This window comes from Fringilla coelebs (genome assembly GCF_963513975.1).
Source record: "Fringilla coelebs genome assembly, chromosome: 2".
In the NCBI taxonomy this organism is placed as follows: Eukaryota; Metazoa; Chordata; class Aves; order Passeriformes; family Fringillidae; genus Fringilla; species Fringilla coelebs.
Window position 1 is genome coordinate 16456643 of NC_140029.1, and position 16061 is coordinate 16472703.

At 37.8% G+C, this 16061-nt stretch overlaps 1 protein-coding gene across 1 annotated transcript in view; it reads right to left on the minus strand.

The window, feature by feature from the left end:
* Nucleotides 1–16061, minus strand: part of CDKL5 (cyclin dependent kinase like 5) — a gene marked incomplete at both ends in the record, with an annotated part of 75180 nt that overhangs the window by 16924 nt on the left and 42195 nt on the right. Inside the window, 4 exon segments of the mRNA XM_084225337.1 lie at nt 2778–3801; nt 6038–6198; nt 10525–10605; nt 13761–13950. Of these exon segments, the coding sequence (XP_084081463.1) occupies nt 2778–3801; nt 6038–6198; nt 10525–10605; nt 13761–13950 (1456 nt within the window).

Here is a 16061-nt window from a genome sequence, read left to right on the forward strand (position 1 = left end):
TTTCCTGAAAACAGTACTGGAAGTACTTCAAGTAAAAGTTTAGGTGAGCCAGTAGAAACATCCTTATGCACATAATTAGCCACCAAATATGACTTAACCCCACTCTTAAATGAATCAGAAACTACAATTTTTCCCTCAGCATGAACTGACCACATGAAATTTAATGCTCTCTCAAAGACCCCTTAGGATACTTGTGAAACCCCTGTACGAACTGAAATCTACAATGTCCAAGAAGGACAAAGGTTAAAAAACAAAGCCACAAAAAAACCTAACCAAAACTAAAAACTGGGATTTCAATTCACTGCACAAGTGATTTGCAAAACCTACTTTGGTTTTTGTGGATGAAGTTCTGGTCTCACTGTCACAGAGAAAACAAACCTTGAAACTGAGGCCAGAACTGCAGCTAAAACAATGCTTCAAATCCCAGCTGGATTCTTCTAAAATTTATCAGAGGCTGAAGCATTTGATTAAATTACTACTTGTATTAGATACCTCTTTTTTATCAGCAGTTAAATTTCAAACATCAGCCAGTAATAGCAACTTGTATTTGATTTTCTTCTGCTTAACCCTTTTTGTGTACATTTAATTTAAATATAAAAAAAAAAAAACCCTTAAAACAAAACTATGGTGTTGAAACTTGAAAAGTCCTAAAAGTAAGACTGGATGAGAGTTTTTTCTTGATTTTTTTCTTAAATAAGATTTAAAGCTTGTAAAAAAAAGAATGTTTTTCTTTCAAAAGCCTTGGTACAGCTAAAAAGAAAATCAATGAGAAACTAGAAACATGGAAGTGAGGAAACTTCACCAAAGATGAGCAGAGAAAAAAAACCTAGGTGAACTAATCAGAAGAAATAAGTATGAAAATAGTAAAGAACCTATGAGAATCCATATTTTTAATGAGCTTTTTAGTTCACTAATCCTGAAGGGAGTGAAATTTTCTGACTCCTAATGCATAAAGTAGAAAAGGGGGGAAAAATGAGGATAGGAAGAAGAATGACTTCTTTGTGAAAATGCCTTCATGAGGCATAAGAAGATTGACAATTTGATTTGTTACTGAAAGCAGTATAAACAAATAAAAAACAGCTTTGAGAATTCACTGACTTAGCATCCATTTCAGAAAAGTCATTTCCCTTTCACACTTCTAATGGTTGAAATACAGATTTAAAGCCCTGAGTGAAGGCTAAAGTTTTAAAAATACTGACCATAAAAGATAAAGCTCTTTATCTTGAATGAACAGACTTTCCAAAGCAAAGGAAAATGAACAAAAACATAAGCATTACAATACACATAGATTTTCCTAATTAAAATTAAAATCTGTCAACCCATTTTCAATGACAAAGAATGATCCAATAAAAACAACTGGCCTCTAAATAGTACAAAATAAAATTAAAATTACTTCAAATTACTATCTGCTGCACAATGCAGAAAATGAACTGAAGAATACAAGGCAGTGTGACCTTTTATTATCAAAAACTGAAACACTGATATTACTGCCCTTCCAAATAATGTCCTGAAGAAGTAACATTTAATTTGACTGAAATGAGAGAGACAGAAAAATAAGTACACGGGAAAAAAATGTTTTTGAAATGCAGCTGTTGTAATCCCTTCTAGGTGGCTTTTAAAAAATTATTATTCCATTGCACTTCTATTTTGATATTTTCTCATGTTTGAATACACATAATCTTGAATGGAGGAGATGTGCAATGGATGAAAAAACATAATATGTCTTTTTTTCTCTACTGGACTGAGGAGACAACCACTACCTGAAACTCTTCTTTTTATGGTACTTGTGAACCCCTATTAGGTCAGCTACACATATTTCTTAGATAAACTACTAAGTGGGCAGAGTATTTTAGTTTCTCATAGTAAACCATAATCTTTGGACCTTAAATATTATTTGCAAGTCTTTTGACTTTCTTCAGTTTGTCAGCAAATCTGAACTAGATGTTCTCTCCTTAGAAGTCAGTTTAACACAGGTGTAGGCACAGACAAACACTCATTTTTGTATTTGTCTCTGCACCATTTTGTTAATAGAGAAATTTAAAGCTCTGAGGAAAAATACAGTCATCTTTACATATCTGATGTGTAAAACATGAGATAATTCAGAAGTGTTGTGTAACAAATGTAAATCAACACTAGAACCAGCCTGTCCTCTACTCTTTAATTAATGCTCACAGAAAAACACAAACAGGTATCCACTGACAGGAACCACTGTGAGGAATCAATTTACCAGTGGCCACCACAACATGAAATCTCTAGATTACACCAGTTACTTATCATACCAATCTAAAGGAATATTGCAAGCTTTGATATTTTTCTAGTATATTAGGGTATTTCAGCAATTATGTCCTGCTATACCTGAATGAAACACTGGCTTCAAAAATTAACATTAGCATTCGTAACAGAAATACATATAGGAAAAGCTAAATAAAAACACAAATGAGAAAGATAATTAAGCAAAATCATACAGTAAAAATGACATCAGACCATGTAACCAAGGACTAAAAACAACTAATGAAATTTTAACTTTAGAGACGATTTTTCCATTCTCACATTTCAGTACTTTAAGATAATGGTATTCATAGCCCATTTTTTAAAAGTACCTTGAAATATTCAGCCCTTCTGAAAAAAAGCCCCCAACAACATCCCCGTACCATACAAGACAAATAACTTAATAACTGCAAAGAAACAAACAGAAGACAGAAAGCAGGCCACTGCCCCCACACGAGTTAAAAGGAGAAAGGTAAACCTTCAAATAAGAGGCAATATTTTGGACTAACCCTATTAGAATCTTCTGTACAGTCTTCTCGTGATGAGCCAACAGACCTTGTGAGTGACTTATGCTGCACCTGTGGAGATAACAGTTGCAGGCTGTTTGCTCTGGCTGCCATCCCTTGCCCTACGCTTAAGCCACCCTCTGAGCCCTTTGACCTCACTCTGTCCCGGCTCACATACATAGAGTGTCTATGAGGGCGCTGCTGTGAAGAAAAAGGACTGGTATAACCTAGACCATAGGAAAAAGATTCATGTGGAGCAGACAGAGAGTGGGAATGGCTTCCATCCATGTGATCTGGCAGTTTCAACTCCTCCATTGTTTTGGAGTGTCTGGTTGGGGGTCTTCGGGCGTCCAGGGTACCCTCGCTGCGGTTATTCCTGGCGGACGGACTGAGCATAGTTCTGTTATCGCCGTGCCGGGGAGCACTCGGACTGGTGGGAGAGTTCAAGTCCATACAGCTGGATGGAAAATACCTGCTGCTGTTCGGTTCTGCAGCTTGGGCCCTGGCCTCAGAAAGGTTGCCCACGGATTTTGAGTCTGTCAGAACTCCATGGCTCTTGGACTTTGTCCGATAGGAGGGACTCTTAGAAGACTGCGGGATGGTGTCGATGTAGCTGTGGCGACTGTGCTTGTCGCCAGGCTGCAGCGTCCCAGTTTTGCTTTGAGAAGTTTCCATAAAGGAGTGCCGGTTCTGCTGAGATCTGGTGTTAGACTTCAGGTACTTTGTGCCTGAACCATCAGAACTTTTGGTGTCCACATTAAAATCAAACTCTGTTTTTCCCTTTGGTTCCTTTGGGCTGAGAAGATGTGGCATGTTATTATTGGCTATATCCTTGTTGCCAGATCCGGGTGTGTTGCTTGGTTTTTTTGCGTGCATTGGACTAGGGGCAGGTCCAGGAAGGTTTCCATTTAAAAAGCTTTCATTTGCTGGAAGCCCCTCTTCTCTTGGCCCGCCAGCCCCTAGCTGTAAATCCTTGCTGTTTGATCTGTGGTGTGACTGCAAAGCAGAACTTTTGCTGGCTTGATTTCTATATTAAAATGCATAAAGAAGCATTAATATATCAGATTACTTATTCATGTATTAATAACTTCAAAAAAGTACACCCATTTCAGTTGCCATTTAAAACCAAAAATTTAACTGCAGTAAGATCAAATATTGCCAAGGCACCAGAAGCTTCACTAAAATAACAGATTTGCAAGTGTTCGTACATTGTTGTTTCTGGTTATAATCTGATGGCAAACTCTGCTTTGGTTAATGATTTTGCTGACAATACCCCTGAAGATACCAAATCTAATAATAGAAATTCCAACATATATTTGCACATTTATGCATGTGTGTACAATGTGAGTACATTGCCAAGTGAAGCATTACATTATAAAAATTAGCTGTATATCAATTGAAGAAATCTTAAATACACCTGGCATATCAAAGGAAGGTAGAACAATCAAGTATGTCAGCACTGTCAAAAGCCCTGATACAATCAATGCTCCAGGCTATCTTGTGTATTCCTGGTTGGGAGGAGGAGGGGAGAGGAAAGAAGGGGAAAAGAGGTTATTGTTCACATGGAGTGAGCCTGAGCTAGCCCTGTAACACCAAACCCAAAACCAGGTCTACCACAGGAAGACAGCTTTTGTGGAACTTGGCACTACCCTAGTTTTTGGTACATGAACTCATTCTAAAGCTGCACCAGAAAGGATCTGCAACCAGACTGACTTGGTGCAGAGCTACTTGGTTGTGTCCTTATCCTCTACTCTGCCTCCTAGCTCTTCTGGTGTTGGGACTACCGGACTGAGATATGAGTTGGTTCTGCAAACCCCGAGACTGATTTTTTTTGAGCAGGATTTATTATCTCAGGTTTTCTGGCATTAAACCACTTCAACTTCTGGATTTAGGCTGGCACTGCAATAGCCAAGACTGAACAGTGGTGGAGCTGTGCTCGTTTGCTTTGATGGACCTAGGCATGCTATAAGCAATTAACTTATTTCTGTAACAAATCTATGATGTAACTCAGATATATTACCGAGGGTTGAAGTGAGAGCTCACTGTACCTTGTTGATTTTTTGTTAATTATATTGGATAATGCTGGCTGTTTTTATACCTAGGATTTTTGTATTAACCACTTCCAGTGATCTCATAATCTATTTCATTACAGTTCCTAAAACGTAAGCAATTTTAATGCCAGTTTAAAATATTTTTCTGCTAACAGCTAGTATATTTTTCAAAACTTTAGAGATAGAGGAACCTAGTATTTTCACTAGGCAAGCCTTTTGGACAAGTTTCCAGTGGATGTAGGTCTTTCTTTCTGATGCCATATGTCTAACAGTAAAACTTCTACTCTAAGCTGTAAAGGCAGCTAAACCTTTTTGGTGTCTATCTTTGAAAAAGTATAGATTGTGAATGTCATCCCAAGTCTTATAATAGAGGAGCAATTTTTTTAATCTCACAGGATAAGCTAAAGAAAAACATGGCCAAGATTAAAAGCCTGCATATAGAATATTAAAATATTCTGCATACTTCAGAGGGTGACCTTTATGAACGCATTTATCAGAGCAATAACAGGAACCTTTTGTACTGAAGTATTTCACCCAGCAGTAAACCTGGTTCATTGAGGTATGAAAATTAAGTGGCTTCTCTCAAGCTATGTGGGTCCAGCAAGGGAATCACTGAGCAAACTTATCCTGCTATGAGTCTGAGGTCAAACAGACGAGACACAATCCGCAACTGCAGACACAATTCTGTTCATCTCCCGTGTGGAATGTGATCAATGCACACAATTTTCAGGACATTTAGCTGCTACAAATCTGTGTGAACTTTAAGCTTTTAAATATCAAAATCTTGGACAGATTTGAACATATACAGCAGTGGTAGCACTCCAAAGAAAAGAGCATTCCTTTGGAATCTTGGGCATCTTCCAAGCCACAAAATTCCTATTGTTCCAGAAAAAGGCTAACATTTTTTAAGGTGGATCAGCCAATTATTTTTCTTTGTCATATGCAGAAATGGTTTCAACATTGTCTTTTTTTTTTTTTTTAAAGACACATGCAGCCTGATGCAGAAAGTAAGCAAAAATTTCAGCTTGTGTAGCTGTAAATACTGTCTGCTTCCTTTATTCAGTGAGGCAACAGAGAACAGCATACATGTCTCAGGGTGCCTAAGCTGTCAAACAACCACTTTTCTTGTAGATGATGCTCATGTGAGCAGGGCAACAACTCACTCACTGGCAGAGCAAATGTCAGTGGTAACAGTGACAAGACTACATTTACCTGTTGGATAAAGTGTTGCTGTCTGCATGGTAAGGTTTTCTCTTAGCTGACCGTGAAGGTGAACTTCCACAGCGATCCAGCAGTCTTTGGGTTTGAAATGAAGGGTGGTTCAAACATTGTTCTGTCAAATATCTATCTGCTGGATCTAACTTCAGTAAATTCTTTGAAAAACAAATCCCAAAGTTTAAATGTTAGTATCTGTATTTATAGTAGCAAAACCACCCCCACCCCCCCCCCCCCACCTTCCCCAGGAAACAAAACAAAAAACCAAAACCAAACCAAACAGAAACAAAAAAAAAAAACCCACAACACAATAAAGAACATTACTGGGTAGTTTTTTAATCTCCAGAGTTTCTGTGATTAGATGTCATCGCTAGAATAATTTCATGATGCATTAAAACTACATATGATACAAAATAAACACATATGTGTTTATTTATATAACACCATATGTGTTATATGTATATAATTTTATGCACACATATGTGATAGTATGTTTAAAATACAAAGAGATCTAAAACTTTAAAAATATGTTTTATTTAATCTGTATATGTTTTAAATATTTGTATTTTAAACATATTTTTCAGGATAAACCTTACAACATTGTTTTGAATCAAAAATATTACATTTACTAGTAATAAAATGCTGCAATGAAAGAGGCTTTACAAACAAACAAAACAACTATATGGGAACATTCTTATGCAAAACCAAACATTATTTTAATGTTTAGAATTTTTAAAAAGACATAAATATAAGAGTTCTGTTTTTAGCTTATAGGGTTCAAGTCCACCCATATTTTCAAAGAATTCTCTAAATTCTGTAGAATGCATTCAGAATAACACTTGCCTCATGATTCTGTTAGATCAGTTGTGATTTTAAACAAAGACACTTCCTGACACGAAGAAAATACTTAATCACAAAACTTGAAAACAGGAGCTTGGGTATTTTGGGAAGTTTGAAAGGTTTCTTGCAGGGAAAGAGCAATACAGAGTTTACACTGGAATATTCAAACATGCATGACTGTTAGCAAGGTTAGAAGTCTGGCTATTAAGTAAACAAACCAGCTATTTCTTAAGGATTGCATATATTTAAGAGAGAATAAATCAATGTGTGTCTATGCATACACATGCATAAACACACACACTACATTAACACCATATTCAGCCACTCGACCACAAACTGGTCTTCCCTTCACAGGATCCCTGCACTTCAAAATGGAAAATGCTCAGGAAACAAAGCAAGTGGCAAACCAAACTCCTATGCAGTTTGGTCATGCAGCATGCAGCACCTTTCTTTCTCAAGTGACACACTGTACTGAATGATTAACAACTTCTTTCTCCCTTTTTTTCTGGTGCTCATCACTACAGTGGCACAAAAGGCCGAACAAACATGAGAAGGAGGAGGCCACATGTGACTCCTACATTCCCCCTCAGAAGAGAGGATGTCCAGAGGCTTCTCATAAGTGCCTGTACACTACATTACACAGGCTGGAGGACAAGCGAGGAGAACTTCAAGTCCATGGGTTATCACAAGGCTGGGAATCTGCCTGGAGTCACAGAGAAGCAGTGGGACAGGGCTCATGGCTGAGGCATGGTCACTGATGGGTACAACTGGTCTCAGAAGGAAGGGGATGGAGAGGGAGAAGATTAACACTCCGTAAAATTGACTTCCTGGATCATATCCAATGTCAGCATGGAACAAAAGGTTTATCCATGGACAATCTCTAGGTCAGGATTAGAAGGGAAAGCCACATTTGGTATTTTATGATGGGAGTCTTTGCCAACAATACATTGAAGAGCATGAAAGTGATGAAGAGGAAAACTCTCTGTAACAACAAAAAAAATGCCTCCTGGCCACAGATCCTCATCCTCACAGCATACTTCAGCTATCTTGACACCCAGCCTGTGCACATGTTCCAGGAGACTTCTAGAATCAGTTGGTGGAAATTACCTAGTGCAGATGCTGGAGAGGCAAATTAGCCAAGGAGGGGACCTCAGTTTACTCAAGCTGCTGCTCAACAATAGCAAAGTACTGGTGAGAAATCTGATCAGAGAAGACACTCTGAGCTGTAGCAACCATAGGATGATTACAGACAGGACTGAAGGAAGAGGTGGGAAGATAAACAGAGATAAGACCCAGGACTACAGGAAAGCAAATTCCATTTTTAGAAGGAATTACCAGGTATAGTCTCCTGAACAACTACCATAAGAAGAAAGATGTCCAGGACAGCCATTGGTTTTTATGGAAAATTTATTTTGATTCAGGAACAAAGCATCTTACTGTGTAGAAGACCAAAATATTTTTCATAGGTTCAGCTAGGCTAAACAGGGAATTTCCTAATAAACAAAACTGCAAAACAGAAGTGGGTGAGAACCAGGATACAAAGAGGGACTACAAAAGCAGAGTATTAGCACAAAGGTTAGGCCACTCTTCAGAAGGCTGAAGTCCAGCGAAGGTAAGTGAAGAAAACCAAGGGTAAAAAGAAAGGGTTCTACAAGTATTCTCTTTAGCAAATAGCTCAGAGGAAATGCATGTCTGGTGCTGAATGGCAGAGACAATTGAATGGCAGATAATATAACGAAGAGAGTCTCAATGTCTTTTTTTCCCAAGTCATAACATGCAAAACCAGTTCCTAACTCCCTAATGCTTGCAAACCAGCATGACTTGTGCAGGAGAGCAGAGGACTGGAGCAACAACAAAGCAATGAGGTCAAATTGGTGCCTCATCATTAATGTAGTGCAGGAATGCTCTCTAGATAGATATATGGTAATAACTCCCTTCTTCAATTGGCATAAATTGAAGTGTGGGTTACTCAGTAATCTAGTAATCCGACCTGAGGTCCCTGGGAATGCAGATAATGAGGAGCACAACAAGTGTGGACATGTGTCAGACTGTCCCTTGTCTGCAGAAGAGACAGGCACACAACAAAATATGTGCAGCATTTGCAACATGCAACTTGACCACAAGTCCCTTCTGTTCTCTCCTTGTAGGTGTCTGCACGTTGCTTAACAAGGTTCCAATTCTTGAATTAAGAAATGCAGATCAAACACAAAATATCCCCTCTACAGAATTCCTGACCTTTCTCACCTTGTAGGCAGAAACACCAACAGAAAAGATGAAAAGAATGAAATTATTTGGAAACCTGTACTTCCCTAAAACTCAAGTGCTTCATTTCACAACTTTTCAAGTTTTACATCATATTAAAAGAACCTAAAAGACACTGAGATATTACATAAAATTTAGGATAAAATGAAAATAAACCCTTCCCCAGTACATGTAACAATGGTCTTAAGACTGATCTTGTAATTTCCGTTCCGCAATATATGCTGATCCTGAGCTACAGCTAACTGAAATAAAGTTTATGTGAATTAGAAAATAGAGGAGAAAATACCAAAACAAGTAATTATATGCACTGGAGTGTATCATATTGCAGACTCCTCGAAACCAAGATAAAAGCCATGCTGACTCTCTTCATAAGGCAGGAGATCAAAGGGATTTGAACTGGCTGTATTGAAGAAGAGTAGAGCAAATTTGGTGGATTTCTGCTGGCTACAGCAATACTACTAAAAGGAAGAAAAGACCCAAGTATTCCCCAAAGCATCTTTGTTTTCCAAGACAACTGGTGCAGAGGGGATTGGGATCATACAATTCATTCAGAGTTGATTAGCCATATCCACGCTTCATGTGTTTCCCATATTGCCTTTAATTCTTAGGTGGTTCTATGATTATAAACCTAATTTTGGTTACTATGACTTCTTTCTTCAGCTCACCAGGGATGAAATGATGTGAGGGTTGTACTGCAGGTTACCACAGGAGTATTTTTATAGTACTGTAGTAAGGACAACAACACATGTTCCATACCCAGGAGCACAAATGCAAAGCACAATGTTTTTGTGGGGAATGAGCTTGTCCTGATCCCCCATAAGAAGTCTCAGGACTATAACCTAGTTTGGCCATGTGTAACTAGCTGACTTGTTCCAAAAGAGTACTGAAGGGTAAACTAACATACACACCGTGTACAGGTGATAGCAAACAGATTAAGAGTTTGGATAACCCAGAACTCCTGTGTGACAAATTTGTTTTTGACAACTGTCCACATCCTCACACTTACCCAACAACAAACGAAAAACACCTCAGGTTAGCCCAATACTCTGTGGATGTATCTAAATATGATCACACTCTAGCAGTCAGTGCGTGGATGACAGTGTGAATGCAAAGGATGGTGATGATGCTTTGTCTGGGCTACACATTCTTTATCAAATCAGTTAAAATTGAACAGACTCTCCTGGCATTTGCAAGGGATATTTTCCTGATTCCTAGGAAATACCAAGCCTTACTACAAACAATGGTGGAGTCAAAATATCTCAAAAGGGAATTCCCAAAGTCCTTCTAAGATGCATTATGTAAGAAAAAAGGTAAAAAGTGACTTATATATTTTCCTACATACCACAAACAGAGAATAAAAGACCTAAAAGACATTTTCCTACCTTCATAAGATCAAGCAGTACACCGCTTAAAATTCCCAAATATCTTCTCTCTAAAGACTGTGGATGATTGACTGCTGGAAACTGTAAAAAATACACTGTAAATATACTGATCATGAAAACAAGGTAACACATGAATACAATGTTCCAAAAAATAGAAACTAGTGAATCAAGACATGTAATTAATGGGAATCCTAAGCACTGAAAAATTTAGTGGTTAATGAAAACTACAAAATTTTACAGTGAAACAAGTAACTCTAGATGTGTGGTAAGCCTCTAGTCAACCAAAGAAAGTATTCTTGATCATTAGGGCAGCCAAGAAATCATTCTCAAGTGAGAAACAATCAACTTAATTTTTTTTTGTTGCACTATGATTGAGAGGAGGTTTAAAATAGATTCAGAACTATCATAAGTAACATATTTATTAAAAAAAAGGTTAAAAATAGCTCAGAGAGAATTTGAGAGTGCAAATACAGTACTCATTAATAATACAAAACATTAAACTAAACATTATTAAATAATACAAAACATTAACATAATACTAAACATTAACAAACAATTCCCAAGTATTTTTAGTGAAAAAAGGCAAAAGCTCAAAGATTTGAGTTTCAGGCTTACTGCTGTGGTCATGCTGCTGGCAACACCATGAGAAGCAGTGCACACTGCTGGGGGCACCCATTAGTTGTACTAGTATTACTTTCCATAAATTACATTATGTGAACTTTGAAGAAAAATGGAAGAACATTAGTTTGAATGCTTCTATTCCTAAATAGTCTCTGTATTTTTCTTTTGACTTTGCTTTATTTTGAAGTGGTTTACTAATAATTGAGAATGTTTTAAAGTCCAAGTCGGCTATATTGACCTTAAACAGTAGCTTAGGTAAAACAAGGCTTCCACGCTTCCTCCAATTTTAACATAAACCAAATTGTACAATGTTCATGTCTTCCTGTGGAGTGACAATCATAAAGAAGCTTTTATATCAAGAATGATCAGGGAAACAGGAAAATGTGCCAAAGCTATGCAAAGCACCAGTGGCTTGTCACTGTAATTGTTCACATTCTTCATGTAACTTATTGGTAGAACAAATATTTATAGCCCTACATTGCCACTCACACTTTTCTGTAACGTTATGAGCCTATTGGTGTTTCTGATCCCATTTTATTTTACTTCCTTATGTCTTCAACATACCCTGAATGGTTTCCTCCTCAGAAGAACTGAAGAGAGATCACTAGATATTCCCTAAACCTCAGGAGTGAGGAAAACTGTGTTATAGACATGTATATGGAGGATTTGAGTAGAAAGAAAAGACAAGTTTGCAAATGTGCATTTGGATCCATGCTGGAGTGTTTGAAGAAATTTTCTTTAAATCCTGTTTTACAATATGGCAGTATTTACTTAGGGTAATGTAGAAATTCACAAAGTCTAAGCCTATGGACAAAAAGTTTCACATCATGGGCTAGTTTCTATCTTGAGAATATCCAGTACCAAATCCAGCTTGCAAGTAATAATTGGCTTGATCACAGCATACCTACTATCTGCTCTGCAACAGAAAATCTTTCACTATTAAGCAATACATTCAGAAAATTAAACTACATTCAGAAAAAATGTACTTTTAAGGCTGTCTTAGAGCACAGGATAATTTTTTCCCACGAATTGACTAATGAATATAATATTTTAAACAAAAAATTTTTGTAGTTTTTTTGATGTTTAAGCCATTATTCAGACTTTACTTCAATTCTAAAAAATACTCTCTATGAGGAGCCATATGGCCTATCCACATCAGCAGTATCCTGACTTTACAGATGGGACTAAGAAGGCAGGAACATGTCTGAGGCCAAGCACTAAACCACTGATCCGGGATGAGAACAGAGACTCATAACTCTGAACCTGGTGCTAATCACATTAGGGCTGTGCTGTCTTCTCGAATTATTGTATTTTAAAGCTACAAAACAAAGATGCTTCATCTTAAGACATCACAGAGCATTTATCCAAACAAGATTACACTGCACAATAAGAAAAGCTGTAAAATGATGTTGAAGAGGCAGTAATTTATTTTGCTTACAATTTTTAAAGCATTGTTTTCCTGATAAGGGGTTATAAATTACTCGTACAAAAACACCATCCAACCCATTGTTTAAACATGATGAAATACAAACAAGACCTTGCAAGAAATGCTTGTCTAATAATTTTTTTAGACCCTCCACTCTTGAAGAGTCTACAAACTTCAACAAAATCTCTTCAGAATTAGTTATTCTTATACCTAAAATAAATACCCTAACACCTTAAGCCCACTCTTTTCTAATCACTGTTAGCTAAAACAAATTTGTGGCAACTTTGAACATGCTTTAACAGAACTAGGTCCCCATTCCTTCCCTTTCACATTCTCACGTTTTCTCTTTCTTAGAGTAAAACTCAAATCTTGAGTCTTTAGCACAGATCAGGTCTCCTAAAACCTTCATATGTCTCTTTATATGATTTACACTACCGATTTTAAAATATTATCAAGATCATAAACTCACCTTTCCAAGCAACATTCATCAATAAAGAAAGGACAACCAAAACTGAATTACAAGGAAACATGAGTACAATCACTGACCAGGTACTGTTTTAAGTAACAGAGCTAATACTTATTTATTGATTCTGGTATTTTGACATGTTGCATATCCCAGCTTGGGTAGATCTTCACACAAGTGAGTCTCTGTCATTATATTATATTGGCAAACCCTTGAAGAGTACAATGCTGTCAGTAGGAAGAGCTTTTTTACTCAAGAGACTTTAATAAATTCCCCAGGAATATAAGTCAAAAGGCAGAAAAAACTCTTCTGCCATGGTATTAGCAGATCTACAACTCAGATCTTCCCAACTAGCTTGTAGACAGCAGTCCTGAATTTTCCACAACCTGACTTTACAGAACCTAGCCACTAAAATTTCCAGTGCAAACCCAGTAGGTTAGACCCAATGTTAGATTTGGTATAAGAGGCAAATTGCATGCCAAAAATATCAAAATGAAAGAAAATCTTTAAACAACTTTTAACAAGAAAACAAATGTACTTACAATACTCACTTCTGGTGTAATCAGAATTTTACTTTGACTTATGAATGCCTTATAATCTCTATATCCTATGCTTACCCAGAAATGTAGGCAGCAGAGAACGCACAATGTAAATGTAAGGACCCTTTGCAGCACTTCACACAAGTAAATAAGAAAAATGAGAAAAAAGAACAAAGCTTTCCCTTACCCGCAAGCCATGGAAGCGTGGGTTGCTGTAGAAGAGCTTCATCTGCTCGGCTGGCAGCGGGCCCAGCACCTTCTGAATGGTGAAGAGCTGGTCAATCTCACTCTCGCCAGGGAACAGGGGCTGCCCATCGCTCAGCTCCCCCAGGATGCAGCCCACAGACCACATATCCACAGCCTTGCCATAAGGGGCTCTGCCAAGCCAAAAGAAAATGTCTGTCACCCATTGCCACCGCCTTCTTACTGAGCTGCTTCAATTTATTGGCCATATTTCCCATGGCATGCTTCCTCACAACACAGAAAAACAAACTTTGTTATTAAGTGAACTACCTCAAAAACCAAGCCCTCTGTTTCTGCCCTAGATTTCCTTATGTATCTATCACTGCTTGATAAGGCAGGAGATGGATTCTCAAGCTCCCCCAGGGACCTTGTTCTTTTTGAAAAATCTTACATACAAGAATTATCTTTTTGACTACAAAGCATTCTCCACTCACAGTTAAACTACCACAAACTTCCCTTCTCTCTAGAGCTCATGCCTGCACTCTGTTCCTATATTACATCTCTTGTTTGATTGTGCTTAATAGGTGGATGGGCATACAGGGTCTGGCCACTAGGAGAACAGAAATGATAAGAAATCTTTATTTCAGCACTTATACACAAAAAATTTAATTAGCGAGAAAAAAGAGTTCTCCTGAAAGCTATCTGATAGAAAAAACAAGTGAGGAAGCAATGAAAGCATCATAAAGTAATTCCTGTTTAGGAGCAAAGCCACGGGCTGGGGTTTGGGGAGAGCTCTTTTTTATACAGCCAAATGTAAAAAAAATTTGTAAACACCCATATTATTCTAATAATGTCTTTCAAATGTTTAGATTTTGAACAAAATTACTGGAGAATGCTTTTCATGTCAAAAAAAAAGCATATAAAACAAAAAAGACTGGAACAAATATTGAACTGAAAACATATTTCATTGAGTCTCTTCTTTTTGAAACTTGTAATCCAGTAACTCAAACTCCGTTTCATGAGATTTAAGTTACAGCTGGCTTGCCTTTTTCTGGAATAAGACAGCACCAAGAGTTGCAGGTGACAAATCCTATCCTAAATCTGTGTCATTCACTCCTTCCTTATATTGCTGATTAATGACGTTTAGAGAAACAACATCCTCAAACTAAAAAGAAAAAAAAAAAAGAAGTTTGACTCTTCCCCATTGATTACTCATGATTATTTACTTCACTTGTGGGGAGGACACTTGGTCAGAGGAACAGGAAACCCTTCTGGTGATTTGGCTAGGTGAATGTGAGAAAGCACTTCTAGCTGGACAGTAGCCCAAGTGAAACTGCTACAGCTGGAAAGCTGAAGTAAGGCACCAAAACTCCAAGAACCACTTGCCTTAGAGAATGTGCCATGAGACACTGTAGTCCTCTCACAACAATCATCCCAAAATCAAAAGTTTGCCCCACTGGAAGAGACTGCTGACAAAGAACCACCAGAGGCAAAGCAGGCCATGTACAATTCCTCAAGTACCACTACTACTCAGTGGGGTTCATCATTTGCTTGGGGGTCATAATCCTACACAGTGGCTCCCTGTGGATTTGCTGAGACTCAGCATTTGACCCTTCCAGGGTGCTGCTAGTCCAACCCAGCCATTCCATCAGAATGACTGAAAGTAAGGCCTGGTTTTTCTTCCCAGTGCACAAGGCAACACAGGCAAGAATGTACCCCAAAGCCAAGGCTCTGCAGGCAAAACAGTGAGAGTACAGGTAAAAATCTTCCCCTTTTATTACGACAAAAACCCAAATACATCTGTTTGCAACTCCTTTAATACAGAGTTTTCTCCACTAAAATGTGGAATGGGGAAAAGTTTGCTGTAGACTGGGGTACTGTAGAACAAGCCAGGGTTACAACTGAGGGATGAGTTAAAACTCCTTTGAGGCATGGACCATTACCCCTCCTTGCTCTCAAGAATAAAGGAAGCTGAACTACAGTTAAGAACTTTTCACTATTTACTCTGCAGTTAAAGAGAAACGAATCAGAAAATGGCCATTTCTGAAGGCAGTACAAACTGCAATGATGTTGTTTGAAAAGGTGAACTCAGGACTTTTTTTCCGCTGATTGTCAGGATCAGTCTGGTCAGATCACAGCAGACAAAAAATGCAAGAGCGACAAGGCTGGACAAATGAAAATAACTCCTATAGCACAGACAGAGCAGACCTCAGAAGCACTACAGTCTATGCCTGCACATATTAGATTCTCCAAAATATGTTTTCATCTAGTAATTTAGCATGCTTTAAAATCTACTGGCTTTTAG